The sequence below is a fragment of the Amphibalanus amphitrite genome, unplaced genomic scaffold (genome assembly GCF_019059575.1).
Source record: "Amphibalanus amphitrite isolate SeventyFive unplaced genomic scaffold, NRLGWU_Aamphi_draft 000255F_arrow, whole genome shotgun sequence".
In the NCBI taxonomy this organism is placed as follows: Eukaryota; Metazoa; Arthropoda; class Thecostraca; order Balanomorpha; family Balanidae; genus Amphibalanus; species Amphibalanus amphitrite.
Window position 1 is genome coordinate 540603 of NW_024881750.1, and position 22402 is coordinate 563004.

General features: G+C 48.9%; 2 protein-coding genes across 3 annotated transcripts; both read left to right on the forward strand.

Moving 5' to 3' along the window:
- Nucleotides 1-260: 260 nt before the first annotated feature.
- On the forward strand, nucleotides 261-4987 carry LOC122386528 (cAMP-dependent protein kinase inhibitor beta-like). Its single transcript, XM_043375806.1, has 3 exons — nucleotides 261-401; nucleotides 1147-1311; nucleotides 2885-4987. Exons 2-3 carry the CDS (start codon nucleotides 1167-1169, stop codon nucleotides 3007-3009), a joined length of 270 nt encoding a protein of 89 aa, XP_043231741.1. The 5' UTR covers nucleotides 261-401; nucleotides 1147-1166; the 3' UTR covers nucleotides 3010-4987.
- A 391-nt stretch (nucleotides 4988-5378) lies between these two features.
- Nucleotides 5379-17932, forward strand: LOC122386526 (ras suppressor protein 1-like). 2 transcript variants are annotated; one of them, XM_043375803.1, is made up of 8 exons: nucleotides 5379-5461; nucleotides 8978-9110; nucleotides 10348-10519; nucleotides 10708-10826; nucleotides 11238-11320; nucleotides 11745-11859; nucleotides 16162-16294; nucleotides 16455-17932. In XM_043375803.1, exons 2-8 carry the CDS (start codon nucleotides 9002-9004, stop codon nucleotides 16546-16548), a joined length of 825 nt encoding a protein of 274 aa, XP_043231738.1. In that variant the 5' UTR covers nucleotides 5379-5461; nucleotides 8978-9001; the 3' UTR covers nucleotides 16549-17932. The 2 variants fall into 2 exon arrangements, with proteins under 2 accessions (XP_043231738.1, XP_043231737.1); XM_043375802.1 differs by lacking the exon at nucleotides 5379-5461 and adding an exon at nucleotides 6167-6192.
- The last annotated feature ends 4470 nt before the right edge of the window (nucleotides 17933-22402 follow it).

Consider the following 22402-nt stretch of genomic DNA (forward strand, 5'->3'; position numbering starts at 1 on the left):
TTTAATTTCCATAAAAAAATGGTTTTCGCCACTTTACGTCTCTGCTGCGCCAGCTACCCTCTGTCTTGAAGAATACTCTCAGGTTCTCGATAGCAATTATTAACCAATGGCCAAACGCTATTCTGATGACGTCAGGTTAAACAGCAAATAGGCTGCACAAAATAATGAAAATGCAGCTAGTGGTACTTCTGAAAAATTGTCCTGTGAACAGTTGCATGTGCATTCTTCTTTGAGGCGGTGCAGGCAGTGTGTGTATAAATGTGAATCAATTATTCCAAATTTGAATATCCGATAATTTCAGTGCTTAATATTGATTGAATATGTCCATAGTTTTCAAGTCCAATCGCCCTTAAACGTCAAGATATAAACTTACTTTAGTGCTACGCCCTAAAACGGCGATTGTAAGTTATTGCTTATGATTGCATTTTTAACTCAAACTCGATCCCAATCTGTAAGATGTTCAATCATTTCAATTTTAGATTTCCAACACTGCATGATAAGAACGAGGCTTTGAGCTTATTACGCATCATGCAACCTTAAAATTTTGAATTTGCTATGCTCAAGTGTGTCTTGGGTAGTCTTTCGGTAGTCGTTAAGATAATAAGTACCCCTAAAGCAGGGGGTTGCACTTGCATCACACTTCCGAGTGTACAGTCAGAGCTCAGGCCTCAGAGGTGGGGTGAGACTGTCACCTTGAGGCAGCCGGCAGCTTAATATGTATGCTACAAACATGCAATTGATAGTGTTTTTTGCTTTATGAAAAAATTGTGATGAGTCGTGAAATGTTCAGATATGAAAGTCGTTATTTCCAAGTGACCAATCACTGATCTGCCGTTCAAAGGCAAAAACTATTACATTGGGTCGGGTCAGAGGCCATATCTGGGCCAGAGATCACCCGAATGTACCTAGTAGGTTTTGCCTTTGAACGGCAGCGATACCATAACCATTAACCTCTCAACCATCCCCATTTTAAGAAGAATGTCTTTCACATGGCAGGACGAGCCATATACATGTGTGTGTGCGCTGTTAACAGTGGCAGTCAGCCAGCCTGATGAAACCATATACTTATGTCTTATCTTCTGTTGGCAGTGGTGGTCAGCCAGCCTGAGACTCACAATATACTTATGTCTTATCTTCTGTTGGCAGTGGCGGTCAGCCAGCCTGACATGGGTGAGATGGACGAGGCGCTGCAGGAGTTTGCGTCGACGGGCCGCGCCGGCCGCAGGAACGCCCTGCCGGACATCCGCGGTGAGCACGCCAGCACATCGACGGCCGACCTTCCCGGCCAGATGGAGAAGATGTCCTGTTCAGGTGAGTAGCGTGTAGAGTCCCTTCTGTCCCGCCCTGGGTGCCCGCTCTTTTGAGTTAGTTTTGAGTCTTTTTGAGTTTGAGTCTTTTGAGGCAAAAGTCGGTGCCCGGTGGTGTGTCCGCTGTGATGGAGTAGGCGCACTTGACATCGTAAATTGTTATGAAAGAACCAGCGATTGCATCGAGCTAGCGAGCTCAACTGAGGTTTAACGGGAACATCCCAGTATGAACTGTCCGTCCTAACCCAACCACCAGTATAACGCCTTAATATTGGGCGACTAACGGAGCGAGCGAGAGGGTGGGCCTTGCACGTGCAAAATTGCGAGGGGGTATCTCCAACTGACTTGTGCACGGCACCCTACTAACCGGTCTCTAGCGAAGTGCCAAATTTGGGCACAATCGGCCCAGCCGTTCTGGAGATCTGAAAACGACACCCTGCACGTGCGCACGTGCAAAATGGGTCCCAACTGACTTGTGCACGGCACCCTACTAACCGGTCCCTAACTGTGTACCAAATTTGAGCGCAATCAGTCGAGCCGTTCTCGAGATCTGGAAACGACCCCTGCACGTGCGCACGTGCTGCAGCACCCCAACTCTGGCACATGGATATGCAGTGCCTAGTGGGTGCCTACCTACATGCCAACTTTCAGCGCAATCGGCCAAGTAGTTACCGAGATATTGCAACAATTACAAAACTGACACCTCTTCGTTTTGCACGTGGCACGTGCATAAGGGGTCACCCACATGCATCAGGAATAGTCCAATACTTGGAAGAAGGAATGAAGCTACCCTACAAAAAGTACCGCATGTAAATCGGTCAAGTGGTTGCTGAGATATAAGCTTCGCAAAAGCGTCCGCACGGCCGGCCGCTCATACTCAGAAATTTCCGCTAATCTAAGGAAAGACTACACTCGCTTCGCTCGCTCCGTAATCACCAGTGACGCTTTTCACAGCCTTATCTCGACGGCCGTTTGACCGTTCAGCAAGCGGTCTGCTGCGTTAAATTGTGCCTTCCCTCGACCTTTCAAGCATTGATTCACTTTGATTTGCTGCTATTGATGCACATGGATGGCCGTGCCGGCACGTGCTGCGTGCCAAACAAAAAGTGTCAAAATTGTAACGCTTACGCTTATTCTGCAGTTTCTTGATTAGTTTTGCTGAAACTTGGCTTGGTTATAGGGTTATGAGACTGTGTCAATAAACTACTACTAAAACTAGGCTCTTCGCGGTTGGGCACCAACCAGACGATGCATGTTCATGTGTCACGGTTTGGGACTGCGGTACTTATGCAATATGCATGTACGTACAAGGGAAACGTTTGCTCTCAAGAACGCCACTGAACCGACTGCCTTACGCTGAACGTACTTTAAATACACTTTGAAGATCAGCTGGAATATTTTATTATAATTTAGATGCAACTCGGCATGATGCGTTGCGTATCTGTCATATTTGACCGTGCTTCTTTCCGAGAAGATAATGGGTGGCCTTCACCGTAACAGTCGCTGCCTGTACCGGTGCTGTGACTGCCATTGTTTTGCTCGTTGATATTTATCTTTAATCGGTGTTTCTGCCGCAGACGCCGGCAGTAACCCGCAGGCGGCCGGTCCCTCTGGGGCGTCGGGAACGGGCGGCGCCGGGGGAGGAGGAGGCGGCGGCAGTGCTGGCGGCGGCGGCGGCGACCAGGGCCAGAGCGGCTCCTAGTGACGGCCGGGCTGCGAGCTTCTCTGGCGTCCGACCGACGGCCGACGACCACCGCCCCGGGCCGCTCTAGTCTTTCGCGGCGGACCGCGGTGACGAGCCAGGCGCGCCGGCGTGGCGGGACGCTGCCCCAGCTCGGTGCTGGCGGGGCAGGACACTGCTCCCAGCCCAGCACCGGCTAGAGACCGGCTGACCTCGTCTGAGGCTCTGTAGCCGCACCAATGCCGACCCTCGCTGGCGGTGTACACGCAGGGTAGCGCCGGTAGAACTAACTGTCCCTCGGGCGGCTCGAGGCGCTCGGTAGTGCTGCCCAGCTACCTTAGAGACACGCAGCTCGGTTGCGACCGGCGAGGGCGGACTGAGCTGGGACGGTAGGCCGAGAGTGAGTGAGTGACTGTTGCCCTAATAATCCTCAGGTTGGTGTTGTCTTGTGCTACGCTTATATGCAAGATTCACTCATGTCGTCCGTTTTTGTTTCAAAATCCCGTGCGATCGTGCCATGCTGTATACCAAAGATGTTGCTCCTCACATGGTCGTTTTGTGTGCACTTTGTCGGCTGTTCACATGGTGATGAGAACCGTTTCTCATGCTGATTTACGTTGCACTGCAGTCACTGAACGGTCAGAGTAGGGAAACAACAGTTCCGGCCAATACAGGGACTGTTGTGTGATGCTACTTTGCTTAGACGCTGCAGCACGTCGACGGGTATAGCATGTCATGGTTGCGTTTGTGAGCCTCGCCCCGCGTAGCTTCACGTTTTACACATAGTAGACGGTTGTGTGTTGGATTCTCAGCGTCACGAGCGAAATTACTGGCTACAGTACTGGTCTCCATAGAAGCTAGTTCAGCGATTTGCCACCAGACCTGAACTGTTTAAGCGTGTTCTCGAGTGATTGGCAGGAGCTGAAGGAGGGTAGGATGCGCCAGGGATCGGAGGTCAACGAATCGATGTCGTGTTGTGAACGTAATCGTCGCGGACCGAGCAGGTGGCTCGCGGACGGGTCGGTGCTAGCTAGGCCACTGTTGTGGGTCTCGTCGGATTGATCTCGGGCCAATACTACTCGCTGCTCCCATCGCAGGCTGCCACAATGGATTTCAGTACTGGCCACGACCCGACCGCGCACCTACTTATACAGAAACCCAGTGTATGTCCCAAAATGCACTAATCTTCTGTGTCGATGGGTTGATGCACTTGGATCGGTATGTTTTCCTACCAGTGCCGAGGCGTCCGCTCGGCCACCGCACTAGTCCATGCAGTACGCTTCCGTACACTAAATCGATGTGATTGGTGGGTGTCGCCGCGAGTGTCCCGCTTGTAGGCCCTGTGAATAACGGTGATACCTGAGAGTGAGCTGTGTTCGAGTGGCAATGTCGGCGTCGTCAAGCGTGGTCGTCGGTCTGTTTCAACGTTCACACCGAACACTGCCCATGTCTCATTGCGTTGCCATAAGTTTTTGTCGTCATTTTGCTTTTTTATAGGCTTTCCCCTTTGTATTTGTATTGCATTTGTGTGCATGCGTTTTAGAGTTCGTTGCTTTGGTTTTTGTCTGCTGCGCTCACGTTAATATCTAAATCTGCATTGCGTTCTAATAGGCGATCTATGCGCGACACTATATAGGTGCTTTGCATAATATTTTCATACGCCATTCTTTTTCATGGCGCTGTCGTACAGCTGTTGCCTCATTTTATATGCTTGCGGATCGCGTGGACGATATTTTCCCCCAATAATCTGTCAGGTTGTCCGTGGATGTTGTGTCTCACCCTCAGACGCACTTTTTCATTGTTTGCAGCATCGTTGTCAATCGTTGCAAACGGGCGCGATGATGCTGCCGGACGCAGCGGCCGTCCCGGGGCCGCTCCGGGCCGGCTCCGACCGGCTTTTGCTACCTTTGTAAGGTTCTGTCGTCCGGGAGCCGGTCCCGTCTGTCGCCTCGCCGGCGACGTGTCGTGTCAGTGATGGTGGCCAATATACGCCGAATTGTTACTTGACTTCATTGGATGCCGCGTACGACAGTGTCATTGAGTGACATTGGTTGAGTTATAGCGTACAAAGCACACCAGCATCAAGGCCATAGGCCACATTTCGCTGTCCGCTTCACCGACATGAAAGGTACATGATCGAAGGCTCTCAGGAAGGGTAATAGGGAAGGAAATAAGCACGATTTCGCTTGTAACGTGCAGGGAGTGGACTGAGGAAGATATGTAGGCCAGTGATCAAACTACAAAAACTTCATTGTTCACGCCACGCTCCTTCATAAAATAAGTTGTCGTAGTGCCCACCCCCACCGGCCTCCGAGCAAAGATCTCATGACGTCATTGAATATATCACATTTCGCAGACGCTGGTCTATTAGAATGTTGATATTTGCTAGCCTTGTATGCCAGTGTAGTGCGAGGGCGTGTGTGTTTTGTCCTATAAGTAAAATTTGTTTTTTGCTGTTGTGTATCAATTTTGGGTGAGTTTGTGATCTTAAATGTTTTATTTACCATCCTTTAATATCTAATTTGATGTTTTGTTTCCTTCACTGCACAAATTCTCAGTGTAAAATGCACACAATGCGCAGGTGACCTCAGTCTGCTGCCTTTTAATTAATCCTTATAAATATAACATCTCCCTTTCTCAGCAGTTTTCTCCTAGAAGGATGAAGATTTGCCCTAATTGTGCACATTTATTTCTCTGCAGTTTCTTCTACCATGGCTGGTCCAGTTTTGCTTCAGAACATGCTTCAGAACATGGATCAGATGCAACCAAATGGAACATTTCCAGAGGGCTGTTCATGGGCCCTGTGTGCGGTCACCGCACCTCCAAGCTCCGCCCACTGCGTCCCTACGTCAGCATTCCGTCACCGCACACAGCGATCGCTGTGGCCGGTCGGGACTGGCCACAGCGGACCGTCCACCGCACGCAGCCGTGACGTCAGAACCGCCTACCCATCCCCTACCCCCACGCCTGCTGGACGCACCGCACACGCCGCACGCAGCAGTGTGCAGTGCCCGTGAGGTTGTGAACACCCCTCAGGTTCATAGTTTCAACAGACATCTCTGATCTCATGCTTTGTTACTGACAAATCAAGATCTCTGTCCAATGTCCATTCAATGTTTTGGTATAACTTAGCTGACCCTTCATTGACCTGCCAGTCCTGTAGCTCAGTAGGTACCTAAAGTGTTGGACTCCCTTATCATTATGGTGAGAGCAGACATTCCATTTACGAAGGCCCGGGTTGGAAGTGTGAAGGGCGCTTGCCGCTTAATGTATGAGCCCAGACTGGAAAAAATACACGTTATGCTGAATATGTCCGGCGTAGTGGCGGGATTGCGCCAAAAATTTCAGCGCACGTCCGGCGTAACTTCGCATGCGCCGAATTCAGTGCATGGCGGCGGACGAATTTATTCGGCGCAGGGCGGTCGCATAATTTTTTGGCGAAATACGATCACCGAATTTATGCCTCGGCGTGGAGATAGGTAAAGAAGACCTTGTTGAACATCGCTAAGCGTCATTAAGCAATACCGCAGTGGTTTCCTGCCCACTGCGGTATCGAGGGGAATGAGAGCGCGCACGACCTGGCAAAACAGGCGGCCGCCCTGCCCTCAAACGCCCACTCGCTGACCAGGGCGGTTCACTGTGCGGCCTCGCATCGCACTGTCCGGCGCAGAGCGCAACAACTGCTCAGAATCACTATTCATTTCAAGCCACTCCTCGGGAGCACGCCGCCACTCCCTATCCCCGGAGAGGACCGAGGATGCCGTTTCGGTGCACCAGATGAGGGCGGGCCACTGGGGCCGCTCGCTCCAATACGAATACAGCACCGAATCGGCTGTCTCCACTCCGCGGCGTGCCAGCAGTGCCCAGACAAACGGTGCCCCGTGTGCCGAGTGCCGTGTGCCGAGAAGAGGGTGATGTGCCGGAGCACATGCTGTCCCGCTGCCCGGCCCTCGCTGACTCCCGCCAGCCTCGAACACTGCTCCGCCGATATTAACCCGCGCCCGGCTGGGGGTCCTGGATTTCCACGCCCTGCTGGGGGGGGGGGGGTGTTTGAACACCCCCCCTTCTAACTCCGCTCCTGGGCCACGTAGCGATACGCGGAAGGCGGCGTTCGAAAGAGCGTCAAAAATAATGAGGAAATCACTTCGGTCAATTTTTTGGTCAGGTCAAAGGTCAGGTCACCAGAGGTCATTGAAGGCAAAATTTCGCCGACTTCCAGGTCGAATGTCGACAATTTTCAAGAAGCCAACGCATAACTCGAGAACCAATAGAGCTACAGCGCCGCGGAAAAGCGCATTCGATAGCCCTATTAACGCCCTTTCTGAGTAATTCTCTCAGATTTGACCTAACGTCAACGGTTTTGCCTGCAGGGGGCAAAAACTGCAAAAATAGCCGATTTTTTCGGAAACAGTTTTTCTGCAATAACTTTTGACCCAAGCCTTGTACGAGCTTACTTTTACCGGCATCGTGTTCCTCTCGTCAAGACGCATCGAATGAACTATAACTTGACCTTGAAAGGTCAACTTGAAAATTTGACCTCAGGTCAAGGTCATGACCTGACCGGAAAGGGTCATGTTGCATATCAGTCGATCCGTATCGTCGAGCTGAACACATCTAAGGCGTTTTCATCGCTCTAGCATGCCTCTATCAAAAGTTATTTGCGAAAAACTGTTAGATACCATTCGTGACCTAAGATGACCTCAGGGCATAAACAGGGGTCACGGACACCATTTTCATGTTCAGTGTGTCTAAACCACTTGTAATTCAGTGTTTGGGAGTGTTTATAATGTCTTTCGTCCAAAAGAGGCGCATTTCAATTTTCTCCCATTGACTTATAATGGGGAGGTCGCAAAATTGACCTGACCTTAGGTCATCGATATCAAAATTCTGAGATATACATTTTGTACATGCTATTGCTCTTAGCAATCGCTGAAAGTTTCAAAGCGATCGGTCACTCGGTGTAGCTATGACAGACATTGAAACTTTTTATGAGGTGAGGTCTTTTCAAGTGACCTGGTGACCTGACCTTGAATGACCTTGGTCTGAAATTTTCACAACATGTGTAGAATTGATGTATGATAAGGTGTACCAAAAACGGCGGCGCGTTCGCGAAAAACCACAAGGGGGGGTGTTCAAACACCCCCCCCCCCCCCCCAGCAGGGCGCGGGTTAACATCGGCACAAATTTGTGGCCCCGGAACTCACGGCTCCAGCTTTGTTTCACGGCATGAAGCTAGAGTGCGCTAAGACTATTGAGGTATTGGGTTTCCGTGGAAATCAAAAACTCATTCGGACGCTCAAACATGGGAGAGCGTACAAGGCCCCGGAACACTCTGTCTGGTTCATATAGCCTTGATCGGTAGATGTGCACATGACATGTCACATGTGCTTTATATAAAAAGGGCTTAATTTTCGCACAAATGGGCATTGAGCACCTAACTTTTGGCGCAAATCACAGAAATTTCAGCGCAAAATCGCTTGCGACGAATTTCGGCGCAAGAGGGTCTCACAGGCGTCCGGCGTAGTGTATGGATGTTTTCCAGTCTGGATATGAGCCTCCGGAGTCCTGATGGGTATGGTCGTGGTTGATGGGTGGCCACTGGCCCTACCCAGAGCTGGAGTCGGTGAGGGAGATCACCTGTATGCAGCTATCTCTATGTGTTAACGTTTGAGGTCTAAATTCTGCCACAGACCAGGAATTGCACGATCAGAAGGTAGAGGGCAGGGCAAACGCAACAAGCTTTGCTTAGCAGGGGCTCTGTCTTTGTGAATCCTTCCTTTTAAAATGTTTGGACTAAGCTTATAAAACAGGTTGGAACTTCTGCTTAGGTGCATGATAAGAGGAAATATTACAATTCTAAGACCAGCTTAAGACCCTAAAAATTTATATTAATCATCAATTCTATGTTTTTAGATGATGAGTTGCTCATCAGCTTAGCTCTCATGCTTGTTATGTTTGTAGCTTATTTCAATGCCTACATCTTTTTCAGCACCTCCTTGTCATCAGTTCAACCATGTCATCCAAGATAAAGAAAGTGACGGAGGAGGCACGAGAAACAGGAAACCCGGAGCTTGATCTGGTGGACATGAAGATTGAGTCTCTGGAGCAGATACCAAACTTATGTGAGTTGTTCTTGAGTACTGATCGTTTTTAAAGAATGACAGCATTTGGAGATTTTTTGCCGTCTGGATAACTTGATGCTGAATCGTCAGCCCTGGGTTAAATCTGAGAAAATTGTTAAGAAAGAGCTTTGAAAGAGCTATCAAATGCGCTTCTCTGTGGATCTGTAGCTCTTCTTGTTACCAAGTTATCAGTCGATATGTGAAAAATTGCCAAAATCGGGACATTTTGTCGTGATAACGCCGTGGTGACTGGAGGGAGTCAAGGAGTTGGGAGGTCCTTTTTTGATGCATCAATTTGTCTGAAAACTAATTAAGAAAGAAAGATACAGAAAAGTGATTGATAGCTCTAAATGAGTGCTTTCAAAGCAGTGCACATCGTTTTTCATTCAGGGCAATTTTGCAGTCATTGGAGATCATCTCAGGTCAAATTTCCCGTATTGCAGATTGCAAAACCTTTGGAACCATTGGTGCTGAGAACTCGTGAACCAGTGGAGCTACAGAGTCAAGGAACTGTGCAATTGATGACTCTTCAAAGTCTTTTCGAGCTTTTTCACTTTTAATGCCTTTTCAGTGTTGTTCTCTCAGATGTGACCCCAGGTCAATAGTATGTCTCCAAAGGAGGGCAAAAAATGCCTAGTCGATGTTGATTTTATGATGGCAAAGTTATTTTTGGCAAAAAAACTTCTTACACAAAGCTTTATGACATTGATTTTACAGTTATTCCGTTTTTCTCTCGTCGAAACGCATCAAGTGAATTAAACCTTCTAAAATCTAAAGGTTAAATGTTTGACATTAAAAGGTCAACTTAAACAATTCTGCTTTTAAAACCTGAAGACCATAATACATCTTATGGTATCATTTTTTTCTGTTGTAACTGGAGGAAAGGCCATGTGTAGTTATTCGGTGTTACTTTGTGTGTACGTTACGTTATGGTTATATTGTGGTTACACTGCAGCTACAGAGCAATGGAGAAACAAATGACGGAAGTCGTGTTTCGTAGGAACGGAGGAACATGTTACGAAGAAACACTTTTTAGGAACGGTGCCTTTCTATTATCATTGGCTGCATCGATAAATACAGTGAACTCACTAAAAGCAGTTATTTTTTAAAGATAATGATGTGACGCACAATGCTCCTTCCTGTGTTGTTGCTGCGATGGCGGTCGGCTCTCTTGGTGATGAATTGTGCAGTTTATGAACAGAGACAGTGCAATGACACCTGATGGTATTGTCCGCAGTGCGCATGACCAACCTGACGCGGCTCAGCCTGAGCCACAACAGGATCAGTCTGATTCCGCCTAGTCTGGCCGACCTGGAGAACCTGGAGATCCTCAACCTCTTCAACAACCACATCGAGGAGCTGCCCACTTCGCTGTCGTCGCTGCCCAAGCTGCGCATCTTGAATCTTGGGTGGGTTGAACGGCCGCGGCAGACATCACGTGATTGTCATGCTACATGACGATCTTGCGTTTAATTTTGTCGTCAGAAATGAAACTGATAGCTATGCGGGTAATAGATTCTCTTGTAATGTTATATCGTTTGCACCACTTCTCATTTCCGCGCAATTTCTGAAATGAACTAATTTCCTCGCTTTGTAGGATGAATAAGCTCAGCACGCTGCCGCGCGGGTTTGGAGCTTTCCCCGTGCTGGAGGTGTTGGACCTCACCTACAACAACCTCACGGAGAACAGCCTACCAGGCAACTTCTTCATGATCGGTGAGTTGCTCGGCCTAGAACCAGGCCGGGTGGGTGGTGTGCTGCTGCCCTACGCTGGCGACTGGGCTCTGGTAGGAAGCAAACTGTGTGGAATTCAAAACACGGTTATCATATAGTCAACAACTCAACACTGCATTGGCATGATAATGGCCAGCGTCGATTCTCTGACGTCATCGCCATTTCATTGTAATGTTATCTCGCCCAGAGATAAGTTAATTTCGATGTATTTATCAGGGAGTGTCACTCAGCGCGGTAGGGGGCGCCAGCGGTCGCTCCCTGCCGTGGCTTTGCAATCCCGTATATAGAACGTAAAACCTTTGTTTGTGGCCGATGCTGTGAATGTCAGATTTAGGTTTATTACCCCCGCTAATCGCTATTACCGCCGCCCTCACGCTCTCTCCTCCCGTACAGAGAGTCTGCGCGCGCTGTTCCTGGGCGACAACGACCTCGAGTACCTGCCACCTGACGTGAAGCTGCTGAAGAACCTGCAGATCGTAAGTCGGGGCGACGTGCCGCGTCTTGGGTAGCCGTGCCAGGGGTTGCTGCCCTCCGGAGTGGTGATCAGGGTGCTTACAACCTCAGGTGTAAAAGACGTGGTGTGTGGCGGTCACTGACCGGATAGTCACCTTATCCAGGGACTAGGTTCTAGCTTATGTTATGTCGTTTTTGCTGCCAGTGTTACTTAGTGCACACAGGATATGTTTTTATTGTTTATTCTTTCAAGACCTGATGTTGAAGTCGGCTATCAATTATATCGAGCGTCCCCTGTGATTTATTACTAGCGTTTACCGCACTCTTGATTTTCTTTACGAAGAGCTTCTTTTTGTTCATTTTTTTTCTTCCCGCTAACGTTTTGCTTTCATCTACCAAATGTTTGCGCTTTGTATCCGTGCACACACACTCTTTCCTGTCTGTCAGCTGGTGCTGAGGGAGAACGATCTGCTGGAGATTCCCAAGGAGGTGGGCTCGCTGAACCGACTGCGCGAGCTGCACATCCAGGGTAACCGGCTGACCGTGCTGCCGCCGGAAATCGGTAAGCGCCTTCCCTACGCAGCCAAAGATCAGTGAGCATGCCGCTGGAGATCAGACATGAGCATACCGCTGAGATGGGTGAACGCCTGCCCTCAGGGGCGGCGGATTCGGGGGGGGCAGAGGGGGCAGCTGCCCCCCTGGAACTCGTGGGGGCAAAAGTATCTTCCCCCCCCCCCCATAATTTGTGACATAAAACTTTGACAAGAAGCCATACATTAATTTTGTTCGATCATCTGAAGATGCTATCAGGTGCCCATATACTTTATCATACGTTGCCTTTCTTAAATGACAAGCGTTTGCATTCAATAGAAGTTTCCTTCCCCTCAAACTCGTTTTATTAGAGGCAATATAAGCGTCTACGTGACGCAGCGGCAACCCAGGCCTTAAATGGCCGCTTTTAGGGGCGACGGATACGGGGCGGCAGAGGAAGCATTGTCACCTAAGAAACTTTTGAAGGAGTGGCAAACGTATATTTTGCCCCTCCATAATTTGTACCCTAAACATGGGGAAATTTCCATAACCTAATATTGTACCTATGTGCCCATACAGTTTGTCTAACCGTTACTTTGGAATACATGTAAATGCCAACGATTTCCACTTTAAAGCAGTTTTTTGTCCTTCCAGCTTCGATTTTGAGACATTCTAAGTGTGCAAGAGACGCAACTCCGACCTTCAGTGGTCGTTTGCCGCTATTTTGTAAATTCCAAATCTCAGGCGAGCGGAGACGGAAGGGATTGCCATTCGCTTGCGGGTAGTTAGGACTGATGAGTTTTCGTATAAGCCACTCCTCTAACTTTTTTGGGCGCAACAGTTTCCAGTGCATATGTACAATGGTGAGCAGTGAGCACCGCGGTGGCACACATTGACCAACGCATGGTATGATACCCAAAGAAGGCCAGTCATCAGACATCCGCTTTGGGCATTCCGAGGCTAATGTGGGGCCAGTGAAAAAGCCTGGATGATTACACCTCAGTATCTGCTTTATTTCAGTTTTCACCATGAAATTAGTAAAAAATAAAGTTGGGAAGTTTTTTTTTTGGGGGGGGGGGGCATTAACCATTAGTGGGCCTCCCTCTCACTCGAAAACAGACGAATGGATTTCATGATCACTTTTCCTGAAGCCATCTGTGGATCAAACGTTGCGCGATCACGCGACAAAAAGAAGCCCTTCTCTATAGGTTTCAACCCTCCCTGGATCACATCAAAGTTGTAAAGTCAATAGACGAGGTCATTCGGCATAATAGCCCCACAATAGACCCAGCCATTTGAGCGCTCAGTAAGGTTGCCTTGCCAACAGAGCATTGTGGTCAGCATTTGGCGGATTCAGGAATGTTGTTTGGCGCATTTCTCCCTCTCAGAGCTTCCGAAATTGACGAAATTGTTTTTTTTTTTTTTGCAAAAAAAAAGATAACAAACCACGTTTAATAGAAAAGGCTGGCTATAGAATAGCATTGGACACGAAAGCGAAATATAAAACATTTTGGAAAAATGAATATGCCCCAAAGCGTCCGATATCTACCACCTTCCAGTGGGTCAAGCCAGCGAGGTCCAAGTCTACAATGGCACTTATAGATGGCAGTGGCAAGGACCTCGACCCTTGTCTTACTTTGCGGTGAGGTCTGCTCCTAATAGTTTTGACCACAGAGTGGCTGTACTCAGGTCGTTTGGCATGCCAAACTGTAATTAAAGCCACCTTAGGCCCTGAGCTGACTGCGTCGTCTTTGCAAATATCACTGGCGGCCGATTCTCGAGTAACCGGTAGACGTGGTGTCAAAATTAGGTGTGATAATGTCGACCTTACCGCAGTCAGCGTACCCTAAGGCCCTAATGAAATAACGCCCACTCACAGCTTCTGGCTCCTCGTCCCAGTCCTCCGTTTCTTCGCCCTAGCCCGCCGCTCCCCCTTCGCCCTAGCCCGCCGCTCCCTTACCTCAGCCCTCCGTTCCCTCACGCTAGCCCGACGAGCGTTTGGGCCTTATTTAAGCCTCGCTGTAGGCTTGCTTTATAAACCGAGACAGTCCGTCTCGGTGAGCTTAGTTTACAAACCACTTCCTTGGGGTGGGTTTAGCTGGCGGATCACTGTCCCAACAGGCTTAGTTGCGACCGTTTGTCTCTGAATTTATGGTAAGCGGTCTTCTCATGCTATGAGCTATAGCTTCAGTTGATATCTGTCTCAGAAATACTTCTTAAGGGAACGTTGAACGGAAGTTGAATGTAAAATGAACAGAGAAAATGGTACTGAATTACGTCATTGAAAAATAGCGCTCACCTTTTTCCTTGAGTTTAGTTCCGTTCTTCAACATCTGATATGCCATCGGCCTATGGCACAATTTTTCCCGTTAGAATTTTTTCTAATACAGCGATACAAAAATCGTTACATCGTACATTGGCGGATCCAGGGAGGGGAAATTGATAGTTATTACTTTCCCGCAACGCCCTAACTCGACAAAAATATGTTTTCTTATAATAAAACTCTTACAAGTGTTCTTGATTTCAACTGCTCAGCAGTAGGTACGTAGGGAATAAAAATCCGAGGAGTTTCGGATTTTGGAGACTTTTTTGGGGGGGGTATGTACCAGCAGTCTCGAAACCGCCTTTCTGATCCACCTATGATATCATCTCGGTCTGGGATCTTGCCCCCCCCCCCCCGCCAAAATCGAATCCGCCGCCACTGCCTGCCCTCCTCAGCCAAAGATCGGTGTGCGTGTTGTTGGATATCGGTGAGTGTGTCGTCAGAGATCGCGGGCGTGTCGCTGAAGATCGGTGAGCGTGTTGTTAGAGATCGGAGAGTGTGTTGTAAGAAATCTGTGAGCTTGTCGCTAGATCAGCGAGCGCGCTGCCCTCTGCCGACGACTGTAGACCTAGCAGGGCATTTGGCTGTCTGAATATCGGTTGTACGGTCTTATTTGGGTCTTATTTGGTCTTATTAAGCAGCTACGTGTGATGGTGGTGTTGTGACGGATGCGAGGTGTTGTCCGGATGCCGCTTAACCCGCGCCCGGCTGGGGGTCCTGGATTTCCACGCCCTGCTGGGGGGGGGGGGGGTGTTTGAACACCCCCCCCCCCCCCTTCTAACTCGGCTCCTGGGCCACGTAGCGATACGCGGAAGGCGGCGTTCGAAAGAGCGTCAAAAATAATGAGGAAATCACTTCGGTCAATTTTTTGGTCAGGTCAAAGGTCAGGTCACCAGAGGTCATTGAAGGCAAAATTTCGCCGATTTCCAGGTCGAATGTCGACAATTTCCAAGAAGCCAACGCATAACTCGGGAACCAATAGAGCTACAGCGCCGCGGAAAAGCGCATTCGATAGCCCTATTAGCGCCCTTTCTGAGTAATTTTCTCAGATTTGACCTAACGTCAACGGTTTTGCCTGCAGGGGGCAAAAACTGCAAAAATAGCCGATTTTTTCGGAAACAGTTTTTCTGCAATTACTTTTGACCCAAGCCTTGAACGAGCTTACTTTTACCGGCATCGTGTTCCTCTCGTCAAGACGCATCGAATGAACTATAACTTGACCTTGAAAGGTCAACTTGAAAATTTGACCTCAGGTCAAGGTCATGACCTGACCGGAAAGGGTCATGTTGCATATCAGTCGATCCGTATCGTCGAGCTGAACACATCTAAGGCGTTTTCATCGCTCTAGCATGCCTCTATCAAAAGTTATTTGCGAAAAACTGTTAGATACCATTCGTGACCTAAGATGACCTCAGGGCATAAACAGGGGTCACGGACACCATTTTCATGTTCAGTGTGTCTAAACCACTTGTAATTCAGTGTTTGGGAGTGTTTATAATGTCTTTCGTCCAAAAGAGGTGCATTTCAATTTTCTCCCATTGACTTATAATGGGGAGGTCGCAAAATTGACCTGACCTTAGGTCATCGATATCAAAATTATGAGATATACATTTTGTACATGCTATTGCTCTTAGCAATCGCTGAAAGTTTCAAAGCGATCGGTCACTCGGTGTAGCTATGACAGACATTGAAACTTTTTATGAGGTGAGGTCACTTCAAGTGACCTGGTGACCTGACCTTGAATGACCTTGGTCTGAAATTTTCACAACGTGTGTAGAATTGATGCATGATAAGGTGTACCAAAAACGGCGGCGCTCCGCGCCGCCGTTTTTGAGATATTCGCGAAAAACCACAAGGGGGGGGTGTTCAAACACCCCCCCCCCCCCAGCAGGGCGCGGGTTAATTGACTAACTGCTCTCGACTACGGGTGCTGGACGTCTGCTCGCTCGCCCCTGATCGAAAAGTCTGCTTGTCCCTGCTCGCTGACACCTTTATGTTCTCGTCGGCCAGGTAATTTGGAGCTCACTGGCAGTAAGTGCGTGCTGCGTATGGACGACAACCCGTGGGTGGTGCCGATCGCCGATCAGCTGGAGCTCGGTGTCAGCCACGTCATCGAGTACATCCGCTCCGACACGTACCGCATGTGAGTACCGAATGGCGACGGGGCGGTAACAATTGATATCGGTAACGGTTTTGATATCGTTGATAACCGGATGTAAATATGCCTGAGTGTATAGTTTGGGACCTCAGTTCGCTAGCTATGTGGGTCTGACTCTGACTGACCGATCCTCTCGCTCCCACAGTCTGTACTCGCGGCACATCGCGGCGGGCGCGCAGCCGGCGCCGCCCAAGGCCGACAAGAGCCGCAAGGTGTCCCGACTCACTTTCGAGAAGTGAACCATCTCGGAACAGTGACGTTGACGTGAAGCCGCCTCTTTCGCCGCACGGTAACCCACTCACTCACAAACGGTATGGCCACAGCCTCGGGGCGCTCCACACCCCTACAGAGAGTGGCCGGGGTCCCACCGTAAACTGCTGCTCCGTGTGTCTTATCAATTCGCGTAACGATACGGAGCCGCCGAGCCGTCGAAGGTATTTATTAACGAGTCTCACCATCACATCTACAACTGTGGCGCCTCGACCACGTCTGCGTGTCTGTGTGAATAATGTGTGTGTAACAGTGGCAGGCTTCCGTCTCTCTTTCTCTGTCTGTGCTGGCCTCTGTACCGTGGCTGGTCGGTGTGTGACGGGTATCATCGCACTGCGTTCGTTCCGCTATCAGTTCGGTACGGAGGGTCGGGCAGCGATGAACTGCCGTGTCACTAAACCGGCCAGTTGTACCGCGATCCCCGTGAGTGCCGATAGAAAGTCCGAATCGTGCCCACCGGCCACAGGTCACGGCACTAATCTAGTCCTGAGGTGTAGTGGGAGTGGGTGACTGGCTCACGGTCACGGCCGGCTGGCGGCCCGAGGGTAGCCTCGCGCCCCCTCCGACGGTGTGACGACACGGCCCCGGTCACGTGGTGGGAGTGGGGAGGGGGGAGGGGGCAGCCGTCAGAGCGCGGCCGGCCCATCACTAACCATCTATGCAATTGAGCGCCTGCAGTTCGGCCCGGCACCGGCGTCCGCTACTGGGTGGTACGCGTAGTGCCTGTTAGTGCCGTAATGCGTGCTTGCGAGAATGACTCTGTTTTCAGTGAAAGTATTAATTTATCCACTCGCGAAGCGGCTTTACGGAAGACGCTCTCACTTTTGTCTTACAAGTTGACCGATGTGTGTTATTGATTTTAGTATTTCTTTACCATTTTCATCTTCAGATTTAAAATTGCCACACACTTTACTTTGTGGATGTTCGCGTGCTTGGATAGTTTGGGATTTTTGCGACTGGCCTATTGTGTATATTTTAACTATATTCACGGGACGACATTGGACATATTCTATATGCCCCTGCGGGCTCTCTTCAGCTGCGAAAGGTAGCCTTATTGCGCTGGTGTCGTAAATGTAAGTGTCTTTTCGCGTCGGATGTTGCTCTGTCGGTACGGTCGACTGTGCTTACCGCCGGCCGGCTCGCCCTATTGGCTTGGTGCTAATGCTTTGATAGTGGCTTATTAGACGAAGGAAACTTAGAGTGCCTCGGATGGCTGTTTTGCCTGTGAATGTGACACTGTATTGACGCTTGTCTTCCTTAATTGATATCGTGTTCTTTGTTAACGTAGTAATTAACTGTTCAACAACTGAAAAATGATAACAATTTAATTTGAATATACTAAAACCTAACAAATCATGTTTTTCCACGAATAGCGTACCTATCTGGTCACGGATACTTTGTTTATCTGTTCGTGCTTCGAGCACTTCTCGAAGATGCTGGTCCATCTGACCACCAAATGGCGGGGGACGTTTTTACGCCTGTTCCCAGCTATAATTAAGCTCCTGAGCCGCGTGGTAAATAACCACAACCGATAAATAATTGCAATGCAGAAGGTGCTAAGATAGGGTGTTAATTGTAACTTCAGCGTAACGATTTATCCGAGATGCATTCTTCTGTTGGCATTTTGATAAATGTCGTGGCTCGGGAACAGAGAAAGCTGTAACGATTAAAAACGCTTTCAGATCCGCCGTAATAGGTTCCTTGATCATACTGCTGTGGCAGGTTTTATCTAGAGGAGATACAGATGCCACTGGTTTTCCTTTACGGGAAATTGTTCTGCAGTGTCTTTTGCAGGGTAGGTATCTGATAACTTGCCCCCGGTTGTATCTATATTACTTTGTGTTTTCTCATTTGCCGAATAAAATATAATCTGCCCTCAAATGACAAAAAAGGGTTAGCAATGCCCGTATCCGTACTCGTATGATAAAATGGATGTCACCATTGAATTCTGCGGTATGATAAAATGAATGTCACCATCAAATTCTACGACCAAAATTACTCAATAAACACGTGTCATGTATCGTGAATGCCAACTTTTTTGCGGGGGAGGGGTCATCTGTTTGGTGTGACCCTGACCTTGACCTTTGCAAATTGTCTCCTGCATGAACCTGACACTCGTGTGACGTGTACCATCTTGACGATGCATTTTACACAATCAAGCTCAATTGAGTTTATGACGAGGGATGCCCCCCCCCCCTTCCCCACCCAGTACTATATCTTGAAGTCCATGCTACTGAAAACCCAATTTCGGGTGTTTGACCTGACTTGGATCCGACCTGTGACTTGAAAATTGTAACTGGGGATACTCGTCGGAAGCATCTCGTCACGAGCTTTCGTCTTTGCCCTTTTCTGTCTCGCTGGCAGTGTTGAACGTCCCCCCACCCACCCACCCCTCAGCATATGATGGATATCGTAGTACCCAGCAATTGACGGGTTTAAACTTGTATATCTTGGAATATTGTCTTTTGACGGGTCGCTGGCGTGACTTGTAACTCGATGGATGAACTACAGAAACTTCTTATTTTTAGCCCCGGAAATGAGCTAACTCAGCACTCCGACCGCCCACAAATAAACTGAGGCCAACCGCAACCTGGAATTGGACCCGGTCAGCATTGGGTATATCGAGATTCGTTCTAAAATTACATAATTCGCCACCCACGGTGTGCTGTCATTGGTAGGCATTTACGGGAATGCATACATGAGCTCGCCTGTATCCTCATGTTCTGAGTTCAAAGGGCACCTCCGGTCAGCAGTGGGTATTGTACAGTCATCGTATTGACGCCTGTTCGTCTGACACTGATGTGTGCCAGGGCTCGGAACACCCGCGGCGCGCCGGGGTGTCTCCCCACACGGCTGTGCTGTGTCCGTGCCTTATGATCGGTAGAGAGGGGAGGTTCAGGTCCGGTCATACTCCGAGAGATGCTCTTGGAGTCTGTCCGGACTTTGGACTTTGTTGACCCCACCGAGCACCTTACTGAGAGTTCGTAACGCGCTAACACGTCACCGTGATAGGCCGCGGCCTATGCAACACTCCAGGTGTGTGACAGGGTCAAAGGTCACCGGAGTGGCTCAGTGCGGAGGTCGGGGTCAAAGTATCCGCTGCTGAACTTGATCTCTGCGGGTGGAGTCGGGAGGCCCGGCGCTTCCTGACCTTTCTATCGCGTAGGTACAGATAACGAGAACAAGAATGGTCGGCTAGTACAAGGTCGCCAAGGTGTGCTGCCGCATTCCTTCATCTGAAGAGGCACATACCTAATATGCAAACATAGGTTTGGTTGTGCTACTGGACATGCTACGCATCAAACATATTGTTTGGCCGAAGTTTTTTTTTTTTTTTTGTTGCATAATGTCTAATCGGCATGACAGAAACGTGAATGACATGATAGGTATAACATCTTACGCTAGATCGGTGGCCCGATCGCAGCACATCCAGGCGGGAGGGGGATTCGATTTTACGCCAACCTTTCTCTAATTCGCCATTTGGGCACACACAAGCCGTGCACGCCGCACGGGTTGATTGTAGGCGTATCAAACTTGGAAGACCGAAAAAAGGAACATACAGGGTGATCATTAGCAAATGACATAAAGTAAGCCCCCGCTGGAGGCACATAATATGCATTTTAACATAAAAACAACACACCGTTAGAATGACAAATCTGGGACATTTGAGATCACCCACACGAAAATCAGTTGTAACACTTGCTTTGTCTACAAGAGCTGCTCGAAGTGTCCTCGCTTCTCCGCGCGGCAAGTTCGGTCAGGACCTTCGCTCCGTGCGCATTCTTACATGGAAGCAGCTTCTGTGGATTTATCCGTGACCAGGAGACTGAATTATTTCTGTTTGTGGCACAAATCACTTTCCGACACTCCAGGTAACCCATTTGAACAATTCTTTCGCTTTACTAAGCCAGAAGGTGCAGCTTTCAGCCTCGACACCAAACTGTCAGTGGAGAGGACGGCCGTTACGATCGGACGTCATGGTGGCCAGCTCAGTTTCTTACGGAGAATTGTCCATGCCTTCCAAAAAGACATTTCCCGGCCTCCTGAAGCCTTGCAAAGGTGGATATTGGGCTGATTTGGAAAGAATTGCAAGACTCTTCACCTCCTAAGGACCCAGCAAGGACCCAGCAACAATGGCCATCCAACAGTCCGAATTTTTCCTGCCCGAACTTCACTTTCTGACTCCAAGCAGCTCAAGAACTTGCGGAAAGATATCAAAAACCTTAATGAACTGCAGGCTATGACCAAAGACTTAGCCCGTGGCCCCGTAGGATGGTCGGCAACCATCTGTGACAAATGGCACGGCACATCCGGCGCCGAGGCCAAGCTTGCCGCGCGGAGAAGCGAGGACACTTCGAGCACCTCATGTAGACAAGCAAAGTGTCATAACTGATTTGTGTGTGTGTGTGTGTGTGTGTGTGTGTGTGTGTGTGTGTGTGTGTGTGTGTGTGTGTGTGTGTGTGTGTGTGTGTGTGATGTCAAATGTCCAAGATTTGTCATCCTAACGGTGTGCTGCTTATATCTTAAAATATATATTATGTGCCTCCAGCGGGCAGCGGCGTATTTAGAAAATCGCGAAGGGGGGGGGGGGGGGCCAAGGGTTTGGAGGGCGCCACCTCACCCAAGGAGGGCGCCATACGTTCGCGAGATAAAAATCCTTAACGATCGCTCAGCGGAGGGGGGGGGGGAGGCCTTTTTTTACTGCGCCACCAGTTTTTTTTTTGCGTATCTTGGTATAGGTTATGCTGCATTGATTTTCCATCGTGTGTATTTTGTTTTTACTCCAGGTCACAAAAGGTCAAGTCACCCGCTCAGCTTAAGTGACTATGCTTAAAACATTTTTTTAAGTTAGGTCACTCGACATGGCCTGATGACCTTGCTTTTAGCGACTATGGTTTACATTTTATAAAGCACGTGTAAGAGTAATGTACCAAAAGGTGTGCCCCTCCCGCTCACCCAGTTCCCTCCCCCAACAGGAAAAAACGGAAGCTCGTAGCGTAGTGGTATATGGGATTTTTCTACCGCATGTCTGAAGAAATGTCCTGGCGCGGGTTATTCTGACACGTGACGAAAAGGTTGGAAGTGATTGGCTATAAGTTCCTACTAAAGAAGTGTTGTGCGCGCCGAAGGCGCGCGAAATTTTTTGAAAACAACCTTTTCCTCCGCCTTTTAGGCACATATTTTACGTGCTCACTGTTCAAAGCTCTTCTCGCTCTTTTACCAAATTTGAAGGTGTAAAAATACCTAAGGTTTGGTGGGGCCGGTGCCACACAAACTGTATAGGAAGCTTCGCACATGGGTGACGATGTAGAAAAGTTTATTGGCGGTGGCATACACACCAGACCACCATATCGGATTGATACCGGAGCGCGAGGTGCGTAAACACAAGCGCACAACGAGAAGGCGGCAGAAACAGAAAGATAGGTGAACCATAACAGGACTGTTCCTCATGAGATTGATTAGCCTCCTCGGGCTTCACATCCAAATTACCTCGACCAGCCCTCATGGCCTTCTCACAGATGCATATTACAGTGTTGAATACCTAAATAACCAGCTTCAATCACCGAAACTGATGCCTGCTGTTGCAGCCGAACCTGTTGACAATACTTAATCGTGATCCATATAAAATAGATGTCATGATGCATGTAAAGTAAGATCAATCCGTTAAGACCAAAGACGTGTTTTATGCATGGTAGAGCGTAGACAGTTTTAGTATGCTTCATTCATTATGCTGAATGCACGTTCATTTGTGGCAGTTTTCACAGGCCACAAATGAACAAAGTAGATAAATCAGGAAAGACATCAATATGTGCAAGAGAACTG